Raw genomic sequence first — 24,366 nt, forward strand, 5'->3', positions numbered from 1 at the left:
ATTAGGCCAGGACTATCGGACGAAGCTGAGAACATCATCAATGAACCCTGGGCCCCAGGGACACATAAGGCTTATAGATCAGCATGGATTAGATGGAGTAGCTGGTGTTTGGAGAGGAACATACATCCCGATAGAACGGATGTAGTGCATGTAGCAAATTTTTTAGCGCAGATGGCAGCGCAGGGTAAGGCATACAGGACCATTAACACGGCCAGATCTGCGATATCGGCTGGGCATCCTAGAGTTGATGGCTTAGCGATTGGGGAACACCCATTAATTTGTAGACTACTAAGAGGAGTAAAGATGATTAAACCTCCTAGCGAAAAATATAGTCAATTATGGGATGTAGATAAGGTCCTGAGATTATTTTTGACATGGCCAGATAATCAAGATTTGACTCGTAAAGCAATTTTAGGAAAGTTAGCTATGCTCTTATGTCTTTTAGCATGCAAAATAATCTTCTGATGTTAGAGCTCTGGAAGTTAATAGGAAAAGTATGTCCCCTAACGGAGTGACTTTTCTCATTTCAAAGAGGACCAAAACAGGATTGAGATCTATTTCATATGAATCGTTTCCAAACCAACCAAAATTATGTCCAGTCAGATGCCTAGCGGCATACGAAGATATGACGAGGGAAGTAAGGCCTCAAGGGATAACTCAATTATTGATAGCAATTTGTAAACCTTTTAAAGCGGTTAGACCGGCTACCATAGCCAGATGGCTTAGGTGGGTGATGGCAGAAGCAGGCATAAATATTGAGAGGTATGGCGCCCACTCAGCTAGAGGAGCGATGGCTACTAAAGCATATAACATAGGTGCTAGAGTAGAAGACATTATGAGGTCTGCGGATTGGTCGAATGAATCAATTTTTAAAACTTTCTATTTTAAACCTTTGGAAAGTGCAACATCGTTAGTGGTAAGCAAGCTTTGAACAAGCATAATCCGAGCCTCCGGTCTTGACATAGAATTCAGATTTTCCACACATTTGTTACAGAAAGTCATAATTCTATTAAAGACACGGAGGCGAAGGATTATCCCACCCGATCAATCGTAAGAATGAGATGTTTACATAACATGTTTCTGTTGTTATTTATGTAACAAATCATATAAGAGGTATAATGACTATGAAGATGTTGCTAATGATCAATGATTATACAGGTTATTACTAGATGTGGAATTTACAATTGACCCACCCTGTATCGGTTTATAGTCACTTTTCTAATTTATGTTTTCTTTAGGGACGACGTCAGATGGCAAACAAGCAGGAAATTGAGAATGGAAGAGAATATCAAAGACATACAGAACTCATCCTCAGAAGGACAAAGAAAGAGGAGGAAGGGAAAGAGGACAGGAGTTTTGTTTCATTGAGGACTTGTTTATTGGTTTATGGAATTGTCACATGGTCAGTTGAGGACCAATAGAAATGAACTACAAATGCTCAGAAAAACATGGTTATTGTAGTTTTTTTTATCAGATTTGTATTCATGTTCTTTGGTAATGTTTCTTTGCTGCTGAACAGTAAAGTTGAAGAGTAAGCATAATCCTTCGCCTCCCTGTCTTTAATAGAATCGCCTCCCTGTCTTTAATAGAATTATGACTTTCTGTAACGAATGTGTGGAAAATGTGAATTGTTGCTACTCCAGTGAGTAAAGAGAAGTTTGAGCATAATCTGAGCCTCTGAGTCTTGACATAGAATCTGAGGCTCCGGTCGAGGCATAGAATCTGAATGTATTTCCATAATTGCAAGCATGGACAACCACAAAAAATTGAATGGCTTGCAGCTATTTAAGCACAGTATTTGTTAGCCTCTTACTTTATTCAAAAAGTTAACTAAGGCGCTGCTTTATACGTCTGTGCATTCCAATGTGACAGCTCCCTAATGCAGACTGCAGAGGCACTTAAAATTCGCCAAAGCTGAAAAGGGACTAAACATCCCCACCAAGCGCTTTTAGTGACTGTAGTCCTTTCATTGTGTCTAACACGCTTTCTCGACCTTAGTCTTTTTTTTAATCACTCTGATCCAGAACTCAAAGACATTTCCACGACGGGATGACAGATTCACCAATCTGTAGTCCTCTAACTCTGTTCACTAAGGGTTCAAGTATACATTGTTATTGTGACGCTATCGTTAAAGTTCCATGTCCCATGAAACAGTGCGCTGCGGAAGAGGCGGGGTCGGCGATTTTTTAAATCATATGAACCAATCAGGAGCGCGCAGGCGTCTCTTAACGAACCGGCGGGTGGGTTTGAAAGTGAAGCGGAGATTGAACTTCTGGCAAGTCACAACGGAGAACTGAAAGAAGCGGAAAGTAAAGGGAAACGAGAGATAGTTTTGTGCACCCCTTCAACCCGGAAAATACTCAAGCCAGTTTTAACTTTTCTCCAGTGCCGCTATACGTTTTGGGCACGGCTAGACTTCTTTTAAAAGTTTGATTTCTTCTTCTTCTAACCCCACCATGTCCTCGGCAATCCCCGGGAAGCCCGGTGTCCCGGTGGCCGTCATGAAACCGGCAGATTCTGCACGGCCAGCCACCCAACCGGCGGAGATCCCAGAGGTTTTAGTGGATCCCCGCACGCGGCGGCGGTACTTGCGAGGCCGCTTTTTGGGAAAGGGTGGCTTTGCCAAATGCTATGAGATCACGGACGCTGAGACCCGCGAAGTGCTGGCTGGGAAGATCGTGCCCAAGAGCCTGCTGCTGAAGCCGCACCAGAAGGAGAAGATGAGCATGGAGATCTCAATCCACCGCAGTCTCGGCCACCGGCACGTGGTGGGCTTCAGCGGCTTCTTCGAGGACCCGGACTTTGTCTTCGTGGTGTTGGAGCTGTGCAGGCGGAGGGTGAGGACCCCCCTTTTTGTATAGTTATGCGAGAGTGGTGGAGGTGCTTTGGCTCTTGGAGCGTGGTGCAACTTAAAACTGGCCAAGCAATATGGAAGTAGAGAATATTATAGTGCAGATACAAAAAACGCAGTATCCTTGCAATGAAGTTTGTAAATATCAAGGGGCTGTGGGAGAGGTTGAAGAGCAGCTATGGGTGGTGAACTCTAACAAGGGTGGGGGCGGGTGGACATTCACCCTGGGAACATCTGAACTTGCTGGCGATGAGTCCAGCAAGAAGACTGTGAAGGGTGGCGAACGGTTACTGGGGCAGTGGCTGAAGTGTGTATGTTGGGGCAGTGGCTGGTGTATGTTGGGGCAGTGGCTGGTGTATGTTGGGGCAGTGGCTGGTGTATGTTGGGGCAGTGGCTGGTGTATGTTGGGGCAGTGGCGCGTGTGTGTGTGTGTATGTTGGGGCAGTGGCGCGTGTGTGTGTGTGTATGTTGGGGCAGTGGCGCGTGTGTGTACATGCTTCGATGCGGTGGGCTTCAAATCTGGGATTGCCGATTAAGGGCTTATGAAAGTAACTAGAAAATTACAACAGGGTACCAGCCCCGCAGCCATAGAGACCGCTTGACGCTCACTGTTCCCGGGGGAACATGGACTCGGTAAAACCGCGCGGGCCTCGAGCGCGAACCGTCTCCACATTCCAATCATTACAGATTTCATTAAAGGGCCGCGCCTGCGGAGTGCACTGCAATTAAAGTGCTGCTGACTCAGCTCACTGACGTCATCTGCATCACCGAGGATTTAAAGCTAGGCCATGAACTCGTGTCTGCTGCAGACTGCAGAGCTATTGAAAAGGGAGCTGAGTTGCTTGTACTCCTTGCATCGTTTGAGACAGATGGGTGGTCCCTTCAAAAAAGTAAATGCGCCACACCTTTGTTTCTTTATCACAATTCATTTTTATTTACTAGGTATGGCATATCTCACGAGAGATATCGTGCCCTATTGATTACACGTATTTCTGCACTTCTGCACACTAAGTGCAGAAACGCGTGTATAGGGCACGATATCTCCCTCGGGAGATTTACCATAACTAGTAGATAAAAAGGAATTGTGATAAAGAAATAAAAGGTGTGGCGCATTTACTTTTTTGAAGGGACCACCTATCTGTCACACTTCTACCTAAAGTAGATTTGGTCGCAGGGCCATAGAAGCTGTCACTAACAAAACACCGGCCAACTATTGAATGTTCTATATAATTTATACTTCGCCTCAATAGCACTTGCTTATTAATTCACTGTTGCTATATTTTAATCAATTGCTGCTACTTTGATTGCTCTTATTTGTTGTGATTTTATTGCTCAGGAACATAGCCTTTTATCATTTTGAGTATACATCCTCGCACTGACCGAATTAATTGAACCTGCATGATTTGTACTGTAATCTCCGCCACTCGCACTTGATGCACTGCATGGCATTCGGTAAATTGCCCTGAATTGTAGGAACTGGGTTCCCCAGGACTCTTGTACTAGGAGCTGCACTAAAGGGGTGGTTTCCCCAGTGTTAATATAGGTATTACGGATTCCGACACTCTTTTCAGTAGCTGTCGTCTCTCGTATGCCTCCTCATACATATCCAGCAATCGTGGGGTCACACCTCTGACTACTGGTTCTGAAGTACAACCCTTCAAATCGTGAATCTAATTTATCGCTTTCTTGATCCTCACTTCCGTCCCCTGCTCAGTTAATTGCATTTGCGTTTATTGGGTCATGTCTGCTCTCCTGCCTGGCCAGCCAGGCTAAACGCTGATCACCCTCTGCATGTAGCCTCTGCATGTACTTCCTATTCCCATAGTCCAGCCTCCCCAATTTCTCCCAAATGGCAGTGCACTGCAGCCTCAGAGTAGTGAGTGTCCCCTGTCATGCCGGCCCGTGCCTCCTTCTATCTCCTTTTCGCTTCCCCCTGAGTCCCCCTGCCTTCCCTATCGCCGCTCCCCTGACCACCACTTTGAAGGCTTCCCAGACCGTTCCCGTGCTGTCCAAGCTCCCTGCTTTGTGGTCAAAATAGTCATCTATCGTGTCTCGGGTGTGCTCTTGGAAATCCCCATCGATCAGTGCCTCTGCCCTCAGTTGCCATGTGGGTATGGGGCCCGACCCTGTATGTGTATGCCCATCTTGCTACCAACAGGGCATGGTCAGTGTTGTGCTTTGAGGTTTATCCCTGAGGCCCCCCTCCTCCCCCCATGTGGCTCCGTGCCCAGTCTATTTGGGTGTATGTTCCACGTGGGGAGCTATAGTGTATCCCCTGGTGTTTGCATGTACCTTCCGGCGTCTTCCAATTCCAGCTGGTCCAGGATCTTCTGTAGCCGCCTGGCCGGCGGTACTGGCTTTCTTTGCTTGGTGTCGGAGCTTTCCAACAGCAGGTTCAGTGGGCAGTTAGTCTCCTGCCCAGATAAATGATGCTTCTCTGTATGGAGCCAGCCGAGGTGTGATTGTCCTGGAGAACTGTTGCGCCGTGGTTGGGGGGGGGGGGGGTCTACATGTTTGTTAGGCACACCTTGTTTGCCAACTTTCTGTGTACTAATACCATTTTTATTTTTCCCTCCGAGTCTCTTTGTTTTATGAGCTGGAAGGGTACTCCCAGAGTAATCCACGTCAGTACTGTCCTGGCATAGTTGGAATATGTTGAGCTGTACATTTGACCTCCCCCTTTTTCGGTTATCTTGGTCTGCTTATCAATTGTCGGATGAGTTTCTTGCAGCATTGTGATTTGAACTTTCGCCCTGTTCAGCCACCCATAGTCTTTTAACATGGGCATTCAGTCCTGTGACGTTCCAGGTAGATATGGTGGCCTTTTCTTGGCCCATTCATCTGTGTCCTGCGGCCTGCCAGGTCCCATGGGCCTATGTACTATCTTGTATCTGGCAACAGGCTCTCCTGTTCAATCCTCTAACTCTCTACTCCTTCTGGGGTGGCTCTGGCTCTTCCCCTCTATGTTGATTCTTGTCTGCACAGATTCTGTACTGGACTATTGCCTTAATGTACTTTCCTGACTTCCCTTGTTGGGTATGTCTCTGAGTCCGCCACTTGTGCCTCGTCCATGTTGCTTGGTGCTTCCTCCTCCACTCGTCCCTTTTCCAAGCCAACCTGACCACACACTAACTATAACTGTTAACAAATGCCCATCCTGCCTTCTGCCCCCCCCTTCCCCTGTTCAGGCACCTCCACTTTCCTTGCGCCATCCTCCTTCCCATGGTGCACACACTGCAGTGTGATGCCTTTAAAACTGCCATCTTGAGTTCTGTTCCTCCTGTGTTTCCATTTGTGGCATCTGGCGGGCAGCCCTCAGAGTTTGCGGACTCCTGCTTATCAAACTACTAGTTCACGTTTCTTTAAGTGGTTCCTCCGTCGTACTCTGTACCTCATTGGGGGGGGGAGGGGGTTGCCCCATGGCAGGGTTACCTGGTCAGAGCTGTGCCCTCTCCACCACAAAGCCCTGGGATAGGTTCTAGGTTCCCAGGCCCCAGGGTGCGTATGTGGTCTAGCGCCCCTGCCATATGGGATTCAGTGGTTGTAATGTTCACTGTGTTGCTTTGCACCTGCTGTTCGCCATGTTCACCCTCTCCGCCAGGTTCCATATGTCCTGCCAGAGGAGCCCTACATCTATGATCACTGCATCCATTTTGTACGCCAGTGATGGTCATTAGGGCCGCTATGGCTTCGAGTATGGGGCCCCCCTTGTCCTTTCTCCAACTCTTTGAGTTGGATGTGCTCGTGCCGGCCTCTGATGGCTGGGGCGCGTCATTCTTCCAGGCAGACGTCTCCATGCTGGTTTGTCTTCCCTTTCTGCCTCTGTTTCTCTGGCATTCCTGCGCCAGTGATACTTGTGCATTTGTCAGGGGCCTCAGCTCACCTCCTCCTTTTGACTGACTCTATTGTTACTGGCCGGTGTCTGGCAGTATGTTGCGGATCAGGCGTCACCTGCTTGCTGTTTCTTGTGTAGCTTCCTCTTTGTGCCGTTTCAGTGCTGTCGTGGTCCTCAGTGTTGCTGCAACTGTCAGTGGATTGTGCTCTCCCACGTCAAGATCGTGTAGAGGTGCCAGCTAGCCGAATTATGCACACCTGGGGGGGCAACCGCCTTGTTACAGCTGATGTTGGTTGCGCATGGGTCTAAGAGTATGTTGTGGCCAGGAGCCCCCCCCCCCTCCCTTTAGGTGTTTCCTGCTTCCACACTCCCCTCTAACTCTGCAGGGGTGCTGCCTCTGTCTCGTGATCCGTCGGGTCCCTCTCACTTCTGAGTCTGCCCAGGCCCACAGGTATAACTGAAGCGGCAAGGTTCTGGGAGATGCAGTGATGTGCTCCTTGCCCTCTTCGACAGACCCGGGTAGATCTGCTTACATTGCCTGTAGTGCCTTGTTAATTGTCAGTGATTAGTGTACCCCCGCCTCCGGGAAGTGCCCTGGGTGGGTGCTGACAAACCTTTGTGTCCCTCTGTTATACAGCCCACCCTTTGATGCTCATGGTGGCTGCTCATGCTAATGTTAGCATATGAATGCAGTTTTCAAGGGTTCCCCATCTGCGGTTGGTTTCTGCGCCCACCAGTGTCTCCAATCAGTGTTGGAAGATATCTTATTGCTGTGTGCCTCGCTCTGTTCCTCAACCTCCGTTGCAATTAACATTTCTGGGGTTGAGGGAGGCTGATATATCTGGCTATCTGTTCTCTGCTGCCGTGATTGCCTCCATTCATCGTGGCTCAGGCCACCAGTGGCTCAGCTTGATGTGTTCTCACTGGGTCACCCGTTGGATGATGCAGGCTCCACACCACTGCCCCTCTCAGCGCCATATCCCAAGCAGTGTTCTGGGGCGTCCCATACCCGGTTGCACGCTAGCTGGTCTGCAGCTGCAGTCGGACCACACAGTACCGCGTGGTGCCGTATTCTGAGTTCAGCAGGGGGAGGGAGCAGAGCTATCCTGCTCTGTCGTCCAGGGCCCCTAAACTCGTTCTCCGACCTCGTCCCTACCACTCCGTTGCTGTGCTTCCTTCACCTTGTCCAAGCTGCCTGCTTGTTGCTCTCTGTGTGCCGGGTCGGGTACTGCGCTAACACTCTCGTGGGCTGGCGGTGCTGCTGGCCGGGTTCTGGTTCACCACTCTTCTCCCCCGGTCCGCACTGCTTCCTGTCCTTATCACTTCCTCCAGCGCTGCACCAGGTCCTGCTTTGATATTCTCTATCAGTGAGCATAGCCGGTTGCGGCTACCATTTTGTGTATTGACACAGCAATTTCATTTAGCCTGTATCTCCTTTCTCCATGCTATTTCTTGGCAGGATTCTGTCTGGACATGCTCCAGTCTCCCCGTCACCGTTTTATGCGTTTTTACTGCAGTTTTCGTTAGCTTGGTGTATGATCATACAGGATCACTTGGGAGCTCTGAGATGCTGCAGCCTACTCCATGGCTGCCAATCCACACCCCCTTATATGGCATAACATGCCTATACACATGAGTTTCAAGGTGTGATGAGGCAAGGGAGGGGGAACAGAGGGAAGACAACGATCTTAGGCCAGGTGACATTGAGATCGCAAGTGGAGGGGAATGGGAAAGTGGGGTGGAAGGGGCAGTGCAATATGGAGGATCAACAGTAAATGGGTACAAAGAGCAGCCAGCTTGTGGCAAGTGCAGACATCAAGTGTCAAGCGCTGGTGGTTACTGTAGGATACAGAAATGGCCGCAAGTGCAGGGGTTGCACGTGAGGCAGTGCAGGTGTGCAGCTGGTGGGGGAGGGGGCTTGAGATCAGAGGGCAGCCAGGTGACCAGTGCAGTTTGTCAGTTCAGCGGGGGAGAGAAAGCGGAAGCAAAGGGGAAGGTCTTGAGGTGCTTCGGAAATGGTTCTCAAGTTTCAGAGGGAGGCCCTAGCCGAGGAAACTGATCTACCGCCAACTCGTTGCTTGGAGAAGTGACTGACCCTGAGGGAGTTGGAGGCGGGTGACCCGAGGAGCTCTAGAAGAAAGATATTTAGGAAAGGAGTTGACGGTTTGAGGTACCAGAAAACCTTGTGGACTAAGCAGAGGGTTTTGAACGTAATCCTCGCAGTCACTGGGAGCCAGTGCAGAGATTTCAGTCCTGAGACCATCCCTGAGCTTGGATGTTTTCTTTTTCTGGATGAGTTTCGAGAGAGTAGAAGGAGGCAGATTTAGAAAAAAGCTGTTGCTGTAGTCAAGCCTAGAGGGAACCAGAGCTCTGGAGACGGTGAGCTTCTGGGGCAAGGAAAGGATAGGAAAAATACCTCTCAGGTGCAGCTGGAAGTGTGACTTCTTAGAGACGTCGCTTTACTTTATTACATTTATAGTGCGCAGCCATAGACCCATGGGTGTGAGGGCGCGGACAAAAGACAAACGTAACCATGAAACAAGCAGAGGATATCCTGAGGTCAGAAAAATTACCGCAGTATTGGATATCGAAAAGAGTACTAATTAAAGAGGTGGGTTTTAAGACCCTTTTTTAAAATTACTCAGGACTGAGGGACTTCTCAAATGGTTGGGCAGGGCATTCCAAAGCGCTGGGGCCACAAAGCGAAGGCACCCAATTGCGCTTTTTTGGTTTTAAACCTTGGCTGGAAAAGGTTAGTTATTGGAATGCAGATTTCTACGGCTTTTTTTTTTTTTTTTAAACCTATATACCTTTGTGTATAAGGGGGGCATCGTACCCTGAAGGCATTTAAATGTGGTGACCAAGAGTCTAAAAGATATCCGAGACTCCACAGGAAGCTAATGCAGGGCTCGACGCGCTTCAGAGACATGGTCCAGAGTCCAGCCACAACTCTAACCGTGCCATTTTTGAACCACCTGAACGATTAATGGTGGATTTACTGGAACCTGCTAGCAAACTGCAACAATAATCCAGTTTGGCTCCCAAAATGGCTCAGGCAATGCACTTGGCATTCTGTTTTTAAATAAATGGTCTCTGATGAGCTAGCAATTTGATATCTAAAGTGGCGGATGAGACTCTGCTGGCTACATAGGACTTCATGTTGAGCGACTGATCCAGAACTACTCCCAAGATTTTTACTTTAGGGAGAGTGGGGATTTGAACATCCCCTAACTGGAAGTGCTTGTAGGCTAAATAATAGCTAAGATGCCCTCGGATCCCACCACCATGAGTTCGGTCTTAGCACTGTTAAGTGTAAGGTTATTGAACATCATCCACTCTTCATGTGAGGCGAAGGAGAGAGTGGAGTCCAAGATGACCCTGAGGTTTTTAGCCTCGCAGGTGGGAGAAGGAAGAGGTCCAAGATAGTCCGGTCAGAGAGCAACAAAGGAGGGAGCAGGTGTGCCGATGAGGAGAATCTGTCTTGTTGGCATTAAGGCAGAGATCCTTGGTGGCACTCCACTCCTGGATTGCCCAGTTGGAGATGAGACGAGGTGGTGGAAGGGAGCCTGAACATGTGCGTAGTGTTGTCCGCATAGCACTGAAAGTTGGGACAGGGAGCAGCAATGCAGTGGGCAAGAAGGGCTAGGTATTGGTTGAACAGCCAGGGAGAGCGGTTAGACCCCCTGGGGGCCACCACAGGTAGGGATAGAGATTGGGGAGAGCAAGGACCCATGTTGGGCCTAGGACAGTCGATCAGAGGAAAGGTCAGCCAAGATCGGTGAGACGGTTGAGTAGGATGGCATGGTTGACCGTGTCAAAGGTGGAAGAGGGATCAAGTAAGATGAGGACTTGGGAGTGGGGGAGACTTGAGTCAAGGTTGGAAAGCAGGTCCTCACGGATGTCCAGGAGAGCAGTTTCTGTGCTTCTGGCAGCTGTGAAGCCTGACTGATGGTCCTGGAGACAACCAACCGCTTCAGTGCGAAGACTAAGCTGGGAGATGGCCAGCTTTTCCAGGAGTTTGCCCAGGAAAGGAGTGATGGAGATTGGGTGATAAAGGGGCAGGAGGGGTCAGCTGAAGGTTTCTTAAGAGGGTGCACAAGGGAGTGCTTAAGGGGGAGGGGAGACTCCAGTGGCGAAGGAGTAGTTGCAGAAGTCTGCCAAGCAGGGGCCTGGGTGTCAATGTGGTCCTTGATGGTTTTAGAGGAACGGGAGAACCTGTTTTGATGACTTTCATAGATCAGACTTGTCTAAACCTCATTTGGGGAGAATGGGGGGGGGGCAGAGGAGAGGGGGCCAGAGAAGGGCCACAGGAAGAGCGGGGAGTAGAGGGAAGAGGACAGGATGTCCTGAGTTTGAGATTAAATGCAGAGCCAGGGCTGTGCAGAGGGCCTGGGAGGGGACAGGAGAGGTAGACTGCAGCAGGATTGGCCAGCTCCTTGCCGAGTTGTTGGATGCTGCAGAGATGCAGGCTTGGTTGAGGGCTCTTGGTGCGGACAGAGCCAGTATTTCCTTTTTAGCAGGCCAGTTTGTCAGGCTGTACAGGAAGCACACTATTTCCTCTCAGCCACCCTGCACTTGGGTTTAAGGGTGATGAGGTCTGAGTCGTACCATGGAGTTGCTTTGGGCTTAAAGCGGATCCTCATGACGGGGGCAAGAACATCAGGAGTATCAGATATAGCAGAGTGGAGCATAGAAAGGGCTGTCGTGTCAGCGGAAGGGGGGGGGTGAAAAAGTGGCGGTGATGGCCTCGACTGACACTTGCTTCATGGGTCGGATAACCAAGAAGGTAGATGGCAGTGCTGGAGTTGGTGAGCTGGGAGGAAAGGAGAAAATGATCAGAACATGCAGATTGAGTCTGGCCAGAGTTGCAGAGGTCACGAAAGATTCCAGAGGAAGCATACAGGTGGAAGTCTCAAAGAAGGAATGGAGTGCTCGACCTGGAAGAGAGGTCCGCCCACTCAGAGGGAGGATATCTGACCATGTGGATGGTAGCCACTGTAAGGGAATGGCTAGGGGGGGGAGAGATTGCCTGCAGACGCAGCATTTGAGTAGTCCTGCATAGGAATGAGGCTGGAATCTACTTTGGGAAGATCAGGGCTACAACCCATCTGGGCACAGAGAGGATCTTGTAGCCAACGGGGAGGTGCGTGTCAAAGCTTGTGACGGCTGGCCATGACCCATGTCTCGGTGAGACTCTAGTGCCTTGAAGTCTTCAAGGAGGCGACAGAAGTCGGGAGTGTTTGACAGCTGAGCAAGAGTTTAGAGTGGCAATATAGAGCAGATTGCCGTCCTTTAATTATGGGGTGGGGTACAAAGAGGTATGCCCTGCAGAGGTGTAGAAGAAACCTGAGGTGGGGGGTGTAGCCAAGGAGGAGACAGCAGGGGGAGGCAAGGAAGCTGTGGGGGAAAGAGGGGACAGCAGGAGAAGACAGGAATTGATGAGTAGCCCAAGACATTACCATTCAGGTAAACATTAATGATTACCTTAGAGGAGTGGAAGGAGGCCAGGAGGGCCTCCCACCGGGTGCCACCACTAATGGGAGAAGAGAAAGGAGAAAGCACAGATCACTTGGAAAGTCCATAGTCTGGCGAGGGAACGAAGGAGGATGTCGGTGAGGGTTTGCCTGGAGGAAGCGTTGGTATAGGTGTCAGTGATGGGAGGCCTGGGTTGGAGACCGGGAGGTCTTTCTTTTTTTTTTTTTTCCAAAAAACTTTTAATCTCAGGGGAGCAGGATAGTCAATGGAGAAGCAGTTACAAAAGAGAGGAGACCGAGCACCATAGGTAGGGAGGGGACAAGATGAGGCGATCGAGTGAGCGCCATGAAAGACCAGATCTGCAGCCGCCATAGATTCCTGGAAGAACAGCTAATAATTTGCAGAGATGTTTCAAAATGCTGACAATTTATTACCTTATCTGTTAAAATTAGTTCCACCTGCTATACCGCGATAACATGATATGGTTATCATATCGCCATAAAACCAATACCGTGACACCCCTAGTTTATACTCTTGGATTACTTGGTCTGCCCTTGTAGTCATCTGGCAGGGGATAACCCTCATTGTTCACCTTTTTTATGTAACGGCCACATTTGTTGCTAGGGCATGTACACTTATCCTGTTCTACTCCTTCCACCCCATTTTATTTTTTTAGTTTCCATGCTGTGAGCTATAATACTGTAGGCACATGGTGGCAAGGGTACCACCTTGTCACTAGGTACTCGATTGGGGGGGGGGGGGTGAGGACAACGGATCTCATCTTCTATGGTGACTTTGTGATTTGGGTGTCGGGGCTGAGGGGTAAGCCTTGGCTACATACACACCCTTAATACTCATATCTTCGCTGTCTCGCTCATCCCAATCTTTTCATCTTTCCGATCATATGCGCATGCTTTCTTTCTCAGATTGTGGGTTACGTTTATCTGTGCATCCCCTTTTTTTTAGTTTAAAAAAATAAATAAATTTGTCGGATAATCTTCCCATTGTTTACACTTGCCATTGCAGGGGTCTAATGGCCTTATCACCTATGGCGGCTAATATTTCCCTTAAATTTCGAGGTCAAAGACCATGCACTTGGAATTACCATTTTTACATAAACACTAATATGCGTATTCAGGGTGTCTGCTGTGTTGCTGAGGCGAGCAAACTTGCCTCCTCTTGCCATGGCATTCATTTTAATGGTGGAAGCAATGTGGGGGTGCTGGCCTGAGCAAAGGAACTCCTTTCAATGCCGGCGGCTCTTGGGAGAGCCCCCGCAACATTGGGGGTATGCAGATGCAATGGAGCTCTATTGGAAGCGGGCAGCTCTTGGGAGAGCCTGGCAACATTAGCTCTTTGCTTTTCGACTCATGCACATTTATTCCTAGGCAGCTCTGGATTGTGATGCATGCACCATCAGACCGAATGAAGTGATGCGGCCACATTAAACATCAGCTCAAACAGTGCAATATTGTAGCAGGTGGTCTTGGATGGCTCATGGGTGCGTATATCAGTATGTTGATTGTGGTGGTGGATTGGCAGAAAGGATGCAGTGCATGCTCGTTCATCATGGGTGACATTGAGGGGGTGGTGGTTCCTAGCGATGAGTATATGGGGTGGGTGTGGATAGCTGAGGCAGGGGGGGCTCTAGTACACGTCAGCCTTCCAGTCATAAACCATGGTAGAGTAGGGGCCTGATCCAAAGTGGGTTAACATGGATGGGGTGTGCACTTACCTATGTTGTGGTCCAAAGGCTGACAACTGGTTTGTGCAAGGCAAGATAAGTGCTGGGGACATGGGATCCGGGCCAGGTGGGATGTTCGCCCATAGGTATTCGCCTGAACTTCTCTTTTCTATTGGGATAAAAATCTACCCCAACAGTACTTTACCCCACGTTGGCAGTAAAATTATTTAGTGAGTAAAAATAGTCAATAACTGCAATTTCTTTGCACCTAGTTCATGCACATTAAAAGATGCATGTTTACTATTCCTGCTTGACGCACTACTGGTCTAAACATTCCAATGGAGCTGTTGAAAGCAGGGGCACATGGTTTGAAGCGCCTGACTCCGTATTTTTAGGTAGTAAAAGTGGCCGATACACCACTCATCTGTAGGGCGTTCAACCTACCAGCACTTTGAGGCCATACCAAATCCCCGGATTCAGTGGTCACAGCCATCCCCGGATTCAGTGGTCTCCGCAGCGGCCAAGAAGAAAACGGCAGGGGCGATTGCTTCAACTTCCCCGCCGGACAGCAAGGGGAAGAAACTGGACGCCATGGTATGACGGGTCATGTCAGCAATTACTATTAAAGCGGCCCTCGCTATCGTGGCGCGCTACGACCCGGAGCTGTGGTTCATGATCGCTCCCTTGCTGGACTCCCTCCCAGAGGGCCGAGGCCCTGGAAATCCTACAGGAAGGCGAAGTGGCCTCGGACCACGCCATTACGATGGCCACGGACATCACTGACGCTGGCTTTCGTCAGATGGGCAACAGTATTTGCCTTCGCTAGCGCGGTTGGCTTAAGGCCACCGACTTCTGCCAGGACGCGTAGACCAGGGTTCTGGACATGCCCTTAGATTTATTTATTTTTTTAATTCTTGTAATGCGCCAACATGCCCGTAGGCCTCAGGGCGCACATAAAACTGAACAAACAAACACATATGGCAAAGAAGAAAGAGGTGTCCAAGAGTTATTCCAGATTGAAGTAGTGGGTTTTTACAGCACGTTTGAATGCAGTGTAGTCCTGAATCTGCCGCATCCGGGCTGGGAGTTTGTTCCATAGAAGGGGACCTTGAGCGTCAAGAGTGGTACCTCCAAATTTGTCTGTCCTGTATTTTGGATGCTTGAGAATAGTAGCAGAGGATGAACGAAGGTTCCTCGCATTAGATTTAATGCTAATGCGGGCTGACAAATAAGTGGGGCTACAGAGGCTGAGGCATTTGTGGGTCGTGGTCAATATCTTGTGCGTTATCCGATGTTTAACGGGAAGCCAATGAAGTTTTTTCCTAAAGATGGAAATGTGTGTACGACGGGACTGATTTGAAGATGTTACGAACAGCATTGTTCTGAGCCACTTGTAATGATTGGATATTGGAGGCTGTGGTGCCCGCTAGGAGGCTGTTGCACTAATCCAATCTAGAATTGATCAGTGCAGTGGACAGAAGGGCACAGTTTTTTTCCGAGATGAATGGTCGAATATAGCCTATTCTTTTATTTATAAGACCACAGCTAGATTTAATGCTGGAGACATGGGACTTCATAGAAAGTTCTTCGTCAAGAACGACGCCTAGGGTCTTGACTTTCTTCTGGACGAGAATGGTATTGTCGGCAATGTGGAAACTAGCATAGTTGGAGTCGAGTTTCGCCCGGGTGTTTTTAGATGCCACGATGAGTTCAGTTTTTTTGTCGTTGGGAACAATACAGGCCATCAATGCATACTCTGAGACGGCTCGGGCTTTGGGTGTTCTTCAACGACGGCCGTCCTTTCGGAACTCCGGCAAGGTGCCTCCAAAGAATGCGGCGGCGGGTCCTCGTACCGCCAAGCGGCCCGCTCATCGTTGCAGGAGGCCTAAATAGGACGCGGCAAGACAGGAGGATCCCGTTGTCATCGGCAAGGCCGTGACGAAAGAGGATTGAACCTGCCATGGTGTTGGGCCCCCAACTAAGCACCCCGGTGGCAGGCTGGCCGTTGAAGTTTGTCAGCATGTGGGAGTCCATCTCCAGACTGCTGGATGCCTTGGCCCGCAGGCACACACTGGAATTTCAAAAAAGGTGTCCCCATATCCTTCCCATGGCCAGGAAGGAAAACCATGTCCCTCAACTGCTGCTGGAGGTACTGGCGATGCTAAGAAAGGGAGCCTTCGAGCTTGTCCGAAAGAGGCTCTGGGGCTCGAGTGTACTCGGAATACTTCCTCGTCCGGAAGAAGACCGGCTGTTGGCGACCCATCCTGGACCTTGATCGTCAGTACATCAGGTCCCAGAAGTTCTGGATGGTCACTCTTCAGCACGTGCTGGGACAGCTGGAGGAAGGCGACTTCCTATCGTCGCTGGACTTGGAGGATGCCTACTTCCACATCCTGAAAGGACATCGCAAATTCCTGTAACTTGTGGTCCAAGGGCGACACTAGCCTAGCACCAGTGGCGGCTGTGCCTGCAGGGGATTCATGTCTACCCCCCTACCTGGACGACTGGCTCATCCGAGCGAGGTCAAGAGAACTCTCCGTCGATCACACAGCAAAGACTGTCCAACTGCTCACGGATCTGGGAATCTTGATCAACTTTGCGGAATCCCACTTGGTACCGTCGCAAGGCACCCTGTTCTGGGAGCCAGGCTCGACACAGATGCACGATTGGCTTCGCTGTTAAGAGGAAAGGACGAAGGCCATCCTGGGCAAGGTGCAACGGCTGTGGACATGGCCAGGGTGAGGTCCAAGTCCCTAATTGGCATAATGTCCTTGTGCGCCTATGCAGACTGTGGATGCGACCACTGCACGAGTTCCTCAACACCTGTTGGATGCAAGCGATGGGCAGCTTCGACGACAGGATCTGAGACTTTCTGCCAAGCGATCTGGTGGAGGCACCCACGTGCATCTTGCGGCGGGCATGGACTTCCAGACCCCGGCACATACAGAGACAGTGACGGGTGCCTCCCTGGAGGGATTGGGGAGCGCACACCGGAGATCTCCACGCAAGAGGCCTTTGGCTCCTGGAGGAGAGGTCACTACACATCAATTTCCTGGTGCTCTGAGCCGTGTTCTGGGCCCTCGGGTCGTTCCTTCCGTCCCTCAAGGGCAAGGTGGTAAGGATCTTCACTGACAACACCACGATTTTCTACATCCAGAAGTAGGGGGTGGGGGGCGCAGCAGATCTCCAGCCCTATCCAAGGAGGCGCAGGATCTGTGGAACTGGGCCGTCGCCCAGGGGATGTTTCTGGTACCCTTCCATCTGGCAGGAATCGAGAACACGTCACTGACGCTCTCAGCCGAAAGCTGCGCTCATGCCACGAGTGGGGGCTGCGGCAGGATCAAGTGGAACTCTTATTCAGACGATAGGTCAATCTGGGGGATTGCCCCATTTGTGACGGCAGCGAATGCCAAGTGCAGGTTCACCAGTAGTTTCCCCAACCAGGGAGCATGGGCGATACCTTCTCAGTCACCTGGGATGGCCTGTTTCTGTATGCGTTCCCGCCGTTGCTGCTGCGACTCTCGGTCAACTCGGATGGTCCCCGGTACAGGATGATCCTCGTTCGCACCGGCATGGCCGAGGCAGATTAAGTTCCCCGACCTTCTGGACATGTCAGTGTTTCCGTCGCCCCCCCCCCCCCCCCAACAGTAAATCTGCCGACGGATGCGGATCTACTCGCCAGAGAAGGAGGTGCCATCCTCCACCATGTGCTGCCGTACTTATTATAGCTGGCCAAGGCGGGGCTGGCACATGCCTCCAAGATCCATCTGCCGACTATCTCAGAACTCTGGGGCGGTCATCCCTATGGTCTCATCGCCTGGTTGGAGTTCATGAAAGGACTGTTCCGATTGTTCCTGCCGGTGAAGGCCCCGGCGTGAGAGCTCAACGAGGTGCTGACAAGGCTCTTGGCGCTGCCATTCGAGCTGCTGCATTCGGCTCCATTGAAGTTCCTGTCGTGGAAGTAAAGCACTTGGTGTTACCTGTTTTCTTTTCATCGCTGGCTGAGAGGATTTTGCACTCGCTAGATGTGGCTAGAGCGCTCAAGTTCTACGTGGACCGCAAAGTCTTCGGAGGACATCGCAGCTGTTTGTGAACTTTGGACCTGTGAACCAAGCGAATGCCCTCTCAAAGGCTTCCATTTCCAGATGGCTCTCCGGCTGCATTATGCACTGTCACCGGTTGGCAAACCGACCCTTGCCCGGCCGTCTGAGAGCCCATTCGACCAGAGCGATTGCTGCTACCACGGTGTTATTGTTTGATGTGCTCCTGCTGGACATCTGCAGGGCTGCTACGTGGAGGTCGACACACCTTCATGAGATTCTGTGGCAGTGCTGCACAACCTGTTTGCCTGAAGGTGGGCCTGGTGGGGAGGTAAGATACTTAATGTTGAGCCTTGCCACCTCCCGTGGTTGTGAATGTGTACCTTGTATTCATGAGCATGTGAATCCATGCCAGACCCCTTGCTGGAGAAGGAACAAGTTACTTACCTGTAACTGTTTTTCGCCGGTCCTACCTGTGTGCCCCAACCGGTTAATGCTAACTGACGTGCACCTCCAAGTTGATATCACTACACCATCTGTTTTATAAACCATATCTCGGACAATTTGGGTGGGGAATCATGAGTCTTTAATTGCATACAATCGCGATTACTAGGGTGGGGATAATCCTTCACCTCCGTCATTAATAGTTATGACTTCATGTTAAGACCCAGAGGCTTGGCTTATGCTAGTTAAAGCTAAGTTGCCACTTTTTCCACTGGCTTGAAATAAAGTTTTGAAGGTTGATCATTCGACTAGTCTACTGCTTTCATAATGTCCTCCAGTTGGGCTCACAAGTTAAAAGCCTTCGAGGCCATCGCTCCCCGCACTGAATGGGTGCCATAGCACTCCCTATCGATGCCTGCCTGGCTAATCAACCATCTTGCCAGTGTTGCGGGAGCTATTGCCCCAGAGTTTGCTTGGGAAAATTGTGCAGCCCCTGTGGGTTGCAGGTCTTTCGTCATGTTTTCATGTCGCTATACATCGCACTGGGCATAATTTAGGATGATCTGGGATAGATTTATACGACCTAGATCTCAAATTCATTTTTGTACTTCTCATGATATGAAATGTTATCCCTGATTGGGGGGGGGGGGAGAGATCTTTCCTGATAACTTCCAATGCTCTCAGACATAGACACATTGCACTTTAGCAGATAATGCTATCCTTGTTAATTCACTGTTGGGCCATGTTTTGAACATTCTCAAAACCTTATCTAAGTCCCACACTTGGTTGTACTTCACCCTCGGAGGCCTCAGCAATCTGCATATCAACGGGTGTTCCCTGGCTGACAACCCTTCTATTTTATGGTGTCCTGCCAATATCACGGAGCAGGCTGTATTCTGTATGCTCTGCCTTGTGCTGCCAGCTGTGCTAAGAAGTTGGATACCTGCACCACACCTGTTCCAGAGGGATGTACTTTCCATACACCAGCTATAATGGGTTGACATGCTGATTTGTGTACCTGCCTGGTCCTTGGAGCCCAAGATTCCTTGGTGTTGAGCCTTGCTTGACGTCCTGGACTAGCCCAGGATCCCCTGCAATTGCCCACGCAATGAAACTGAGGCTGCCTGTCCTCACCAGCAGGTGGCTGCCTACTGCGTGGTCCCTCACGATCAGCTCTCACCTCGGTAGAGCTTGAGTCATTTGATCTGGGAACCATGCCTGACCCCTCCAATCCAGGGTTATGACAATCCTCACACTTGTCCCCTGGTCTGGAGGAATTCGTATTGCTGCCGCCTGCTGGGGTGAGGGGGGGGCAGGGGGGTGTCTGGTCTCCCTACTGAAGAACCAAGAAATTTGTCTAACTTCTACAAATGGGCCTCTGACCTGGACACATCTCTCCAAGTTCTGGAAAACTCTCTCCCATCTTCCAATTGCTGGCATCCCTGGGGAATCTGGAGTTTCAGTGGGCCACTCTGTTCTGACAGCATGGAAGATATTCTGCCGTCATGAATGTCTCCCTTTTGGCGACTTAGTTGCCAAACTTACTTGGCTAGAATTGCTAACAATTTGGCTCTAGTGCCTCCCAGCCTGTTTATGTAACGGACTGCGACACGTTGTCCATTTTGAGGCGAACGCAACATTGAACATTCGTGTCCAGAATTTCACTGCAAACAAGCCTCTTAGGAGCTCTAGGCAGTTGATGTGAAGGTTCAACTCCTTCTGACATCTCTACATCGGACGTCCCAGCCCCATCTGCTGGCATCAGACTAATCTGTCTTGAGATGAGCCAAATATTGCTCTTCCATTCCATGCATCTATATGCTGTAGCCACCACTCCAGCTTCTCTTTTGCATCCTGCGTTAAGGGCACCTTTTGTTCATAGGATTTGCCGCTCCGTAGATGGTCTTTGGAGAGCTCTGGAGTGGAACCTGTTTAGAAGTTGCCAGATGCCCCACCAGCCTGGCTATCTCTCGTAACCTCTTCCTTCGCCAGTGTATTTATCTTTTGTTTACCTTGTTCAGGGGCAGACTCTGTACCATGAACCACAGAAATTCCATGGTCTGACGGGCGGCTGTTCTGCGTGCGACGTGTTGAACAGTATCGTTTGGCGAGGTTGAAGGAGCTGTTTGAGGGATCGCGGCCTCCAGAGGACTGCAAGACTTGCGCGAGGATGAGACAGGCCCAAGGTAGGTTCCCTGTTCTCCTGGAAGGGTGACTCCTTCCCAAGAGCGCCTGAGCAGGGGCCTTCTAGGTCCTAAAACCAGCAAGGAGACAGTGGGTCCCAGAGCTACTGGCCAATAGGCAGAGAGGTCGCAGGGCTGGACCACGCCATACCCAACCACACCTGCACATAGGAGGTATGCAGCTCCCAGCGGGGTGCAGCAAGGACTACCAAGAACTCAGCAAGTACAGGGCATGGCTCCCACGCGGCCAGGCACTTGCATGCTAAGAGAGGTTCTTAAAGCTCATTACCCTCATGAAGTCACTGCAGATGGGCACCATCCTCGGGGGGGGGGGGGGGGGGGGGGGGGATGTCCCCTGGAGGGCATGCTACCCCTGGTGCCACCTCAGGCCCGCCTGTTGCAGACCCGGGGTACCGATTCAACCCTTAGTTCCCACACTCACACCAGTCATGCAGCTCTACCTCTGGCACTGCTGTCAGTATGCCACAGCGGCCTGCACCCAGCATGTCTTGTTGGCTTGGCAAGGCTTTCCACAAGAGGCTGGCAGGTGTAGCTGAATACATGGATCGTCTGCAACCTGGGGCGGGTGTTCTGGCTGAAGAGATGGCCATTTGCCTTGCCAACAAAGATAGGTGAAGCTGCACTCGGGCCTACCAATGAACGCCTGGATGCAAAGTATGGCAGGTGGAAGCGGACTCCCTCATTCTGTCGGTGTACCCTCAACCGCATTCATCAGTTATAGCTGCAGCCTACCTTTGCTCCAAGCCTCAGTCTTCGTCAACTGCTCCGATGTAGGCACTCCTTGGTAAGGAGGAAAAGCTGTTGGAAGCATACAGCAATAAAATCTACTCTAATGCCACACTACATCTCTGCCAGGCCAATGCTGACGCTATGCTGGCAGCGATGAATCGGAAGCTGTCCAGGGAGATTGTGCACCCCAGAATCGTGGACCACAATGGGAGTCTACAGCGGCTCACATCGACGCAGCAGGTCGTGGTCTGCATCGCCAACGATGGACAGCTTGGCTCAAGGCAAAATGTACCCTGATGTGCAGGAGCTCATTCTGGACCTGCCATTTGAGGGGTGTTATGGGGGGAGGGCTTGTTCCACGGGCGCGGAACTTGATGAGAAAAAGGCACTCGGGCAGGTAAATCCTTGTGTATGTCCTGACGGTCAGCGCCCAAGGCCTATAGCTAGAGTCCCCATCGCTCGGAGCGCGTACCTTCAGTGGCTTTCAGGAGAGGCACGCGAGACAACTGACAGGTATCCTAGCCAGCATAGACGCAAGCAGCGCAAAGCCCATCGCAGGGTTTTTCCAGGACCCCGGCTCCCTGGGCGACACATTTCGGCTTCAGTAGAACGGCATGACGGCTTACACCTTCCCGCCCACTCCGCTGATTCAGAGTGATTTGCAAGATCAAGGAGTCTCGCCAGCTCAACATCATTCTAATGGCTCCATGGCTCCATGGTGGCTGGCCAGGCCATGGCTTTCGGAGCTGCTCAGCCTCTCGGGGAGGCCTCCGATTTACCTCCCGACGGTCCCGGCACATCTTCTGGCGCAGCAGGGGCAGAGTCATCCACCCCGCACCACAAAAGCTAGCCCTCACAGCGTGATGCCTGAGCAGGTAATGCCTAAGGCACCTCAGCCTCTCCCAGGCTAATTTGGAAATCGTACAAAGCACTAGTAGCAAGGCTACCGGGCCCAGTATAAAGGTAAATGGATCGGTTCTGCCACTGGGCAAACTCCAGGAAAATTGCCCCCCCACATCTGCCAGCATGTGCTTTGGACGATGTGCTCACCTTCATGGCGCACGTTGCCCACTCGGGCATGCAGGTGAACACCTGCCATACATACCTTGCAGCCATTGGGGCTTACAGGAACACTGAGGAGGTGATCTCCTCCAATCCTATCGTCTAACATTTGACGGGGCTCGCAAGGCTAACCACCCATAAATGGGCCCCACCTCGTGTGGGACCTTAACATGGGCGCCCTGGTGCACAAACAGTTTGCGCCAATGGCGTCCGCAGACATCAGGCGGGTCCCTATCAAGACAGCCTTGCTAGTCGGCCTCGGCTCGTAGAGTGCAAAATCCAGGTGCTGCCTGAGCCATATACAACCTTTCACAGAAGTATTCCTGCGGACACACCCAGCATTTCTGCCCAAGGTGCCGTCTGCTTTCCCGTTGACGTAGGAAATGGTCCTTCCTACATTGTTTGTCCATACGACGAAGCACAGAATGCTGCACTGCCTGGATGTCGGCGTGCCCTGAAATTTTACTTGGGCAGAACCAAGGGCTTCTGCAAATAGGGCACCCGGTTTGTCACTTTCAGGCTCAAGACCTGGCTATCGGGCCTCCATATCCTGCTGGATGGTCTCTGCCATCAAAGAAGCTTACAAGGGCCAGCACAAGCTGCTTCCGGCCAACATGCACACCCACGCAGTCAGGGCCAAGGCAACGGTCATCGTGTTCTAGCGCCATGTCCCTTGGCAAGTCATAAGCAGGGCGGCCACTTGGGCCACTCCCTCGGCTTTCTGCAAGCATTACAGTTTGGATGCCAGCCCACCATTCCAAAACCACCCCCCACCCCCTAATAAAACTGGTGTAATTAGGCAATGTTAAATCTAGATGCATCAATGGGGACTGGGGTGTGGTGCCGAGGGTGGAGTCGGGGCAGCGCATGCTCCCAGGGCTGCACCTCTAAATTTAATGGGGAAGGTTTTTTCTGGTGAAGGGTTCCGTCTACCGTCCCTTGGAAGGGACGCCCATGCAGTATGGGGGAAAGGGGCCTAAGAGTACGTTAGTCACTATGGTGAGTAACTTTTAACTTGGATTCCATGAGTTAATCCACTTTAACGATCTATTGTAAAAAATATTTTTGGATTGCAAATTAATTCAGATATTACCGGTATTGCCCTACATAAAGCGCAGGTGCTTGAAGCACTCAATTTACACGTTCAATGTTGCATTTCTCAGGGCCTTTGTGCTTTTGGATATGCCCAACATAGTTCCTGCATAAATGCTACTATAACTATAAAGGTGAACAGTATTTACTGTTTTTGTATCTGTGCTGAACGAACTGTGGTCCAATTTGTATGGAACACATACATGGTGTACGTGTTTCAAACTAATCTGTTTCTTGGAAGAATGCCTAAATGCATTCCTGGATTTGGGGGGATTTGCGCCTTGTGATATATTCATAGTAAAAACGTGGGGATAGTTCAGGTGATCAGATTTTTAATCCTTGCATTTCAGCAGATGTGGGAAATGATTATCCAAACTCGGTGAGCACCCTTGGGGGCTAATACTTATATAGCACTTAAACCTAAACACAGTACACACCGGTTGGGTGCTCTTGTATATCAACATCTAAAGGACGGAGGCTAAGTTGGCCATGCCAGGATTCAAACCTGCAGATCAGATTGCAACAGCGCTCAACCCACTGCAATATCTTGCCGCCCCACAACCCAATACCCCCCCCCCCCTCATTTCTTTGGTCATTGTGAATCCCATCTGATATGCAAGGTTAACAAAAGCCAAGCATAGTTAGTATAGTGCAATTATCCAAGAGTATCTTGGTGCTGTCGCAGAACACCATGCGAGTCAAGAGGGCAAGTTTGGGAACCATATAATACGGATAAAGGAAGCTTACAGAGACTTGCAGAATTTTCACTGGTCTTCAATGTATGGGTCAAAGGCAACGAAGGTCAGAGTGCAGGACCTGCCACAGAGAACACCTGCCACCCCAAACTGATTCTTAGTACGAGGCATGAGCAGGTGGTGATGGCCAGCAGAGGCCCGCCAGGGACATACGGAATAAGCTTGTTGCACAGATACTCATGGCTATGTAATGCC

The 24,366-nt window shown here is 50.5% G+C and overlaps 1 protein-coding gene across 1 annotated transcript in view; it reads left to right on the forward strand.

The window, feature by feature from the left end:
• Positions 1-2,127: 2,127 nt before the first annotated feature.
• The window catches only part of PLK1 (polo like kinase 1), a 138,013-nt gene continuing 115,774 nt past the window's right edge, over positions 2,128-24,366 (forward strand). Inside the window, exon 1 of the mRNA XM_069647390.1 lies at positions 2,128-2,837. Within this exon, the coding sequence (XP_069503491.1) occupies positions 2,457-2,837 (381 nt within the window). The 5' untranslated portion in view covers positions 2,128-2,456. The remainder of the gene's footprint in view (positions 2,838-24,366) is intronic.

This window comes from Ambystoma mexicanum, chromosome 2q (genome assembly GCF_040938575.1).
Source record: "Ambystoma mexicanum isolate Mex_15411 chromosome 2q, UKY_AmexF1_1, whole genome shotgun sequence".
Taxonomy (NCBI): Eukaryota; Metazoa; Chordata; class Amphibia; order Caudata; family Ambystomatidae; genus Ambystoma; species Ambystoma mexicanum.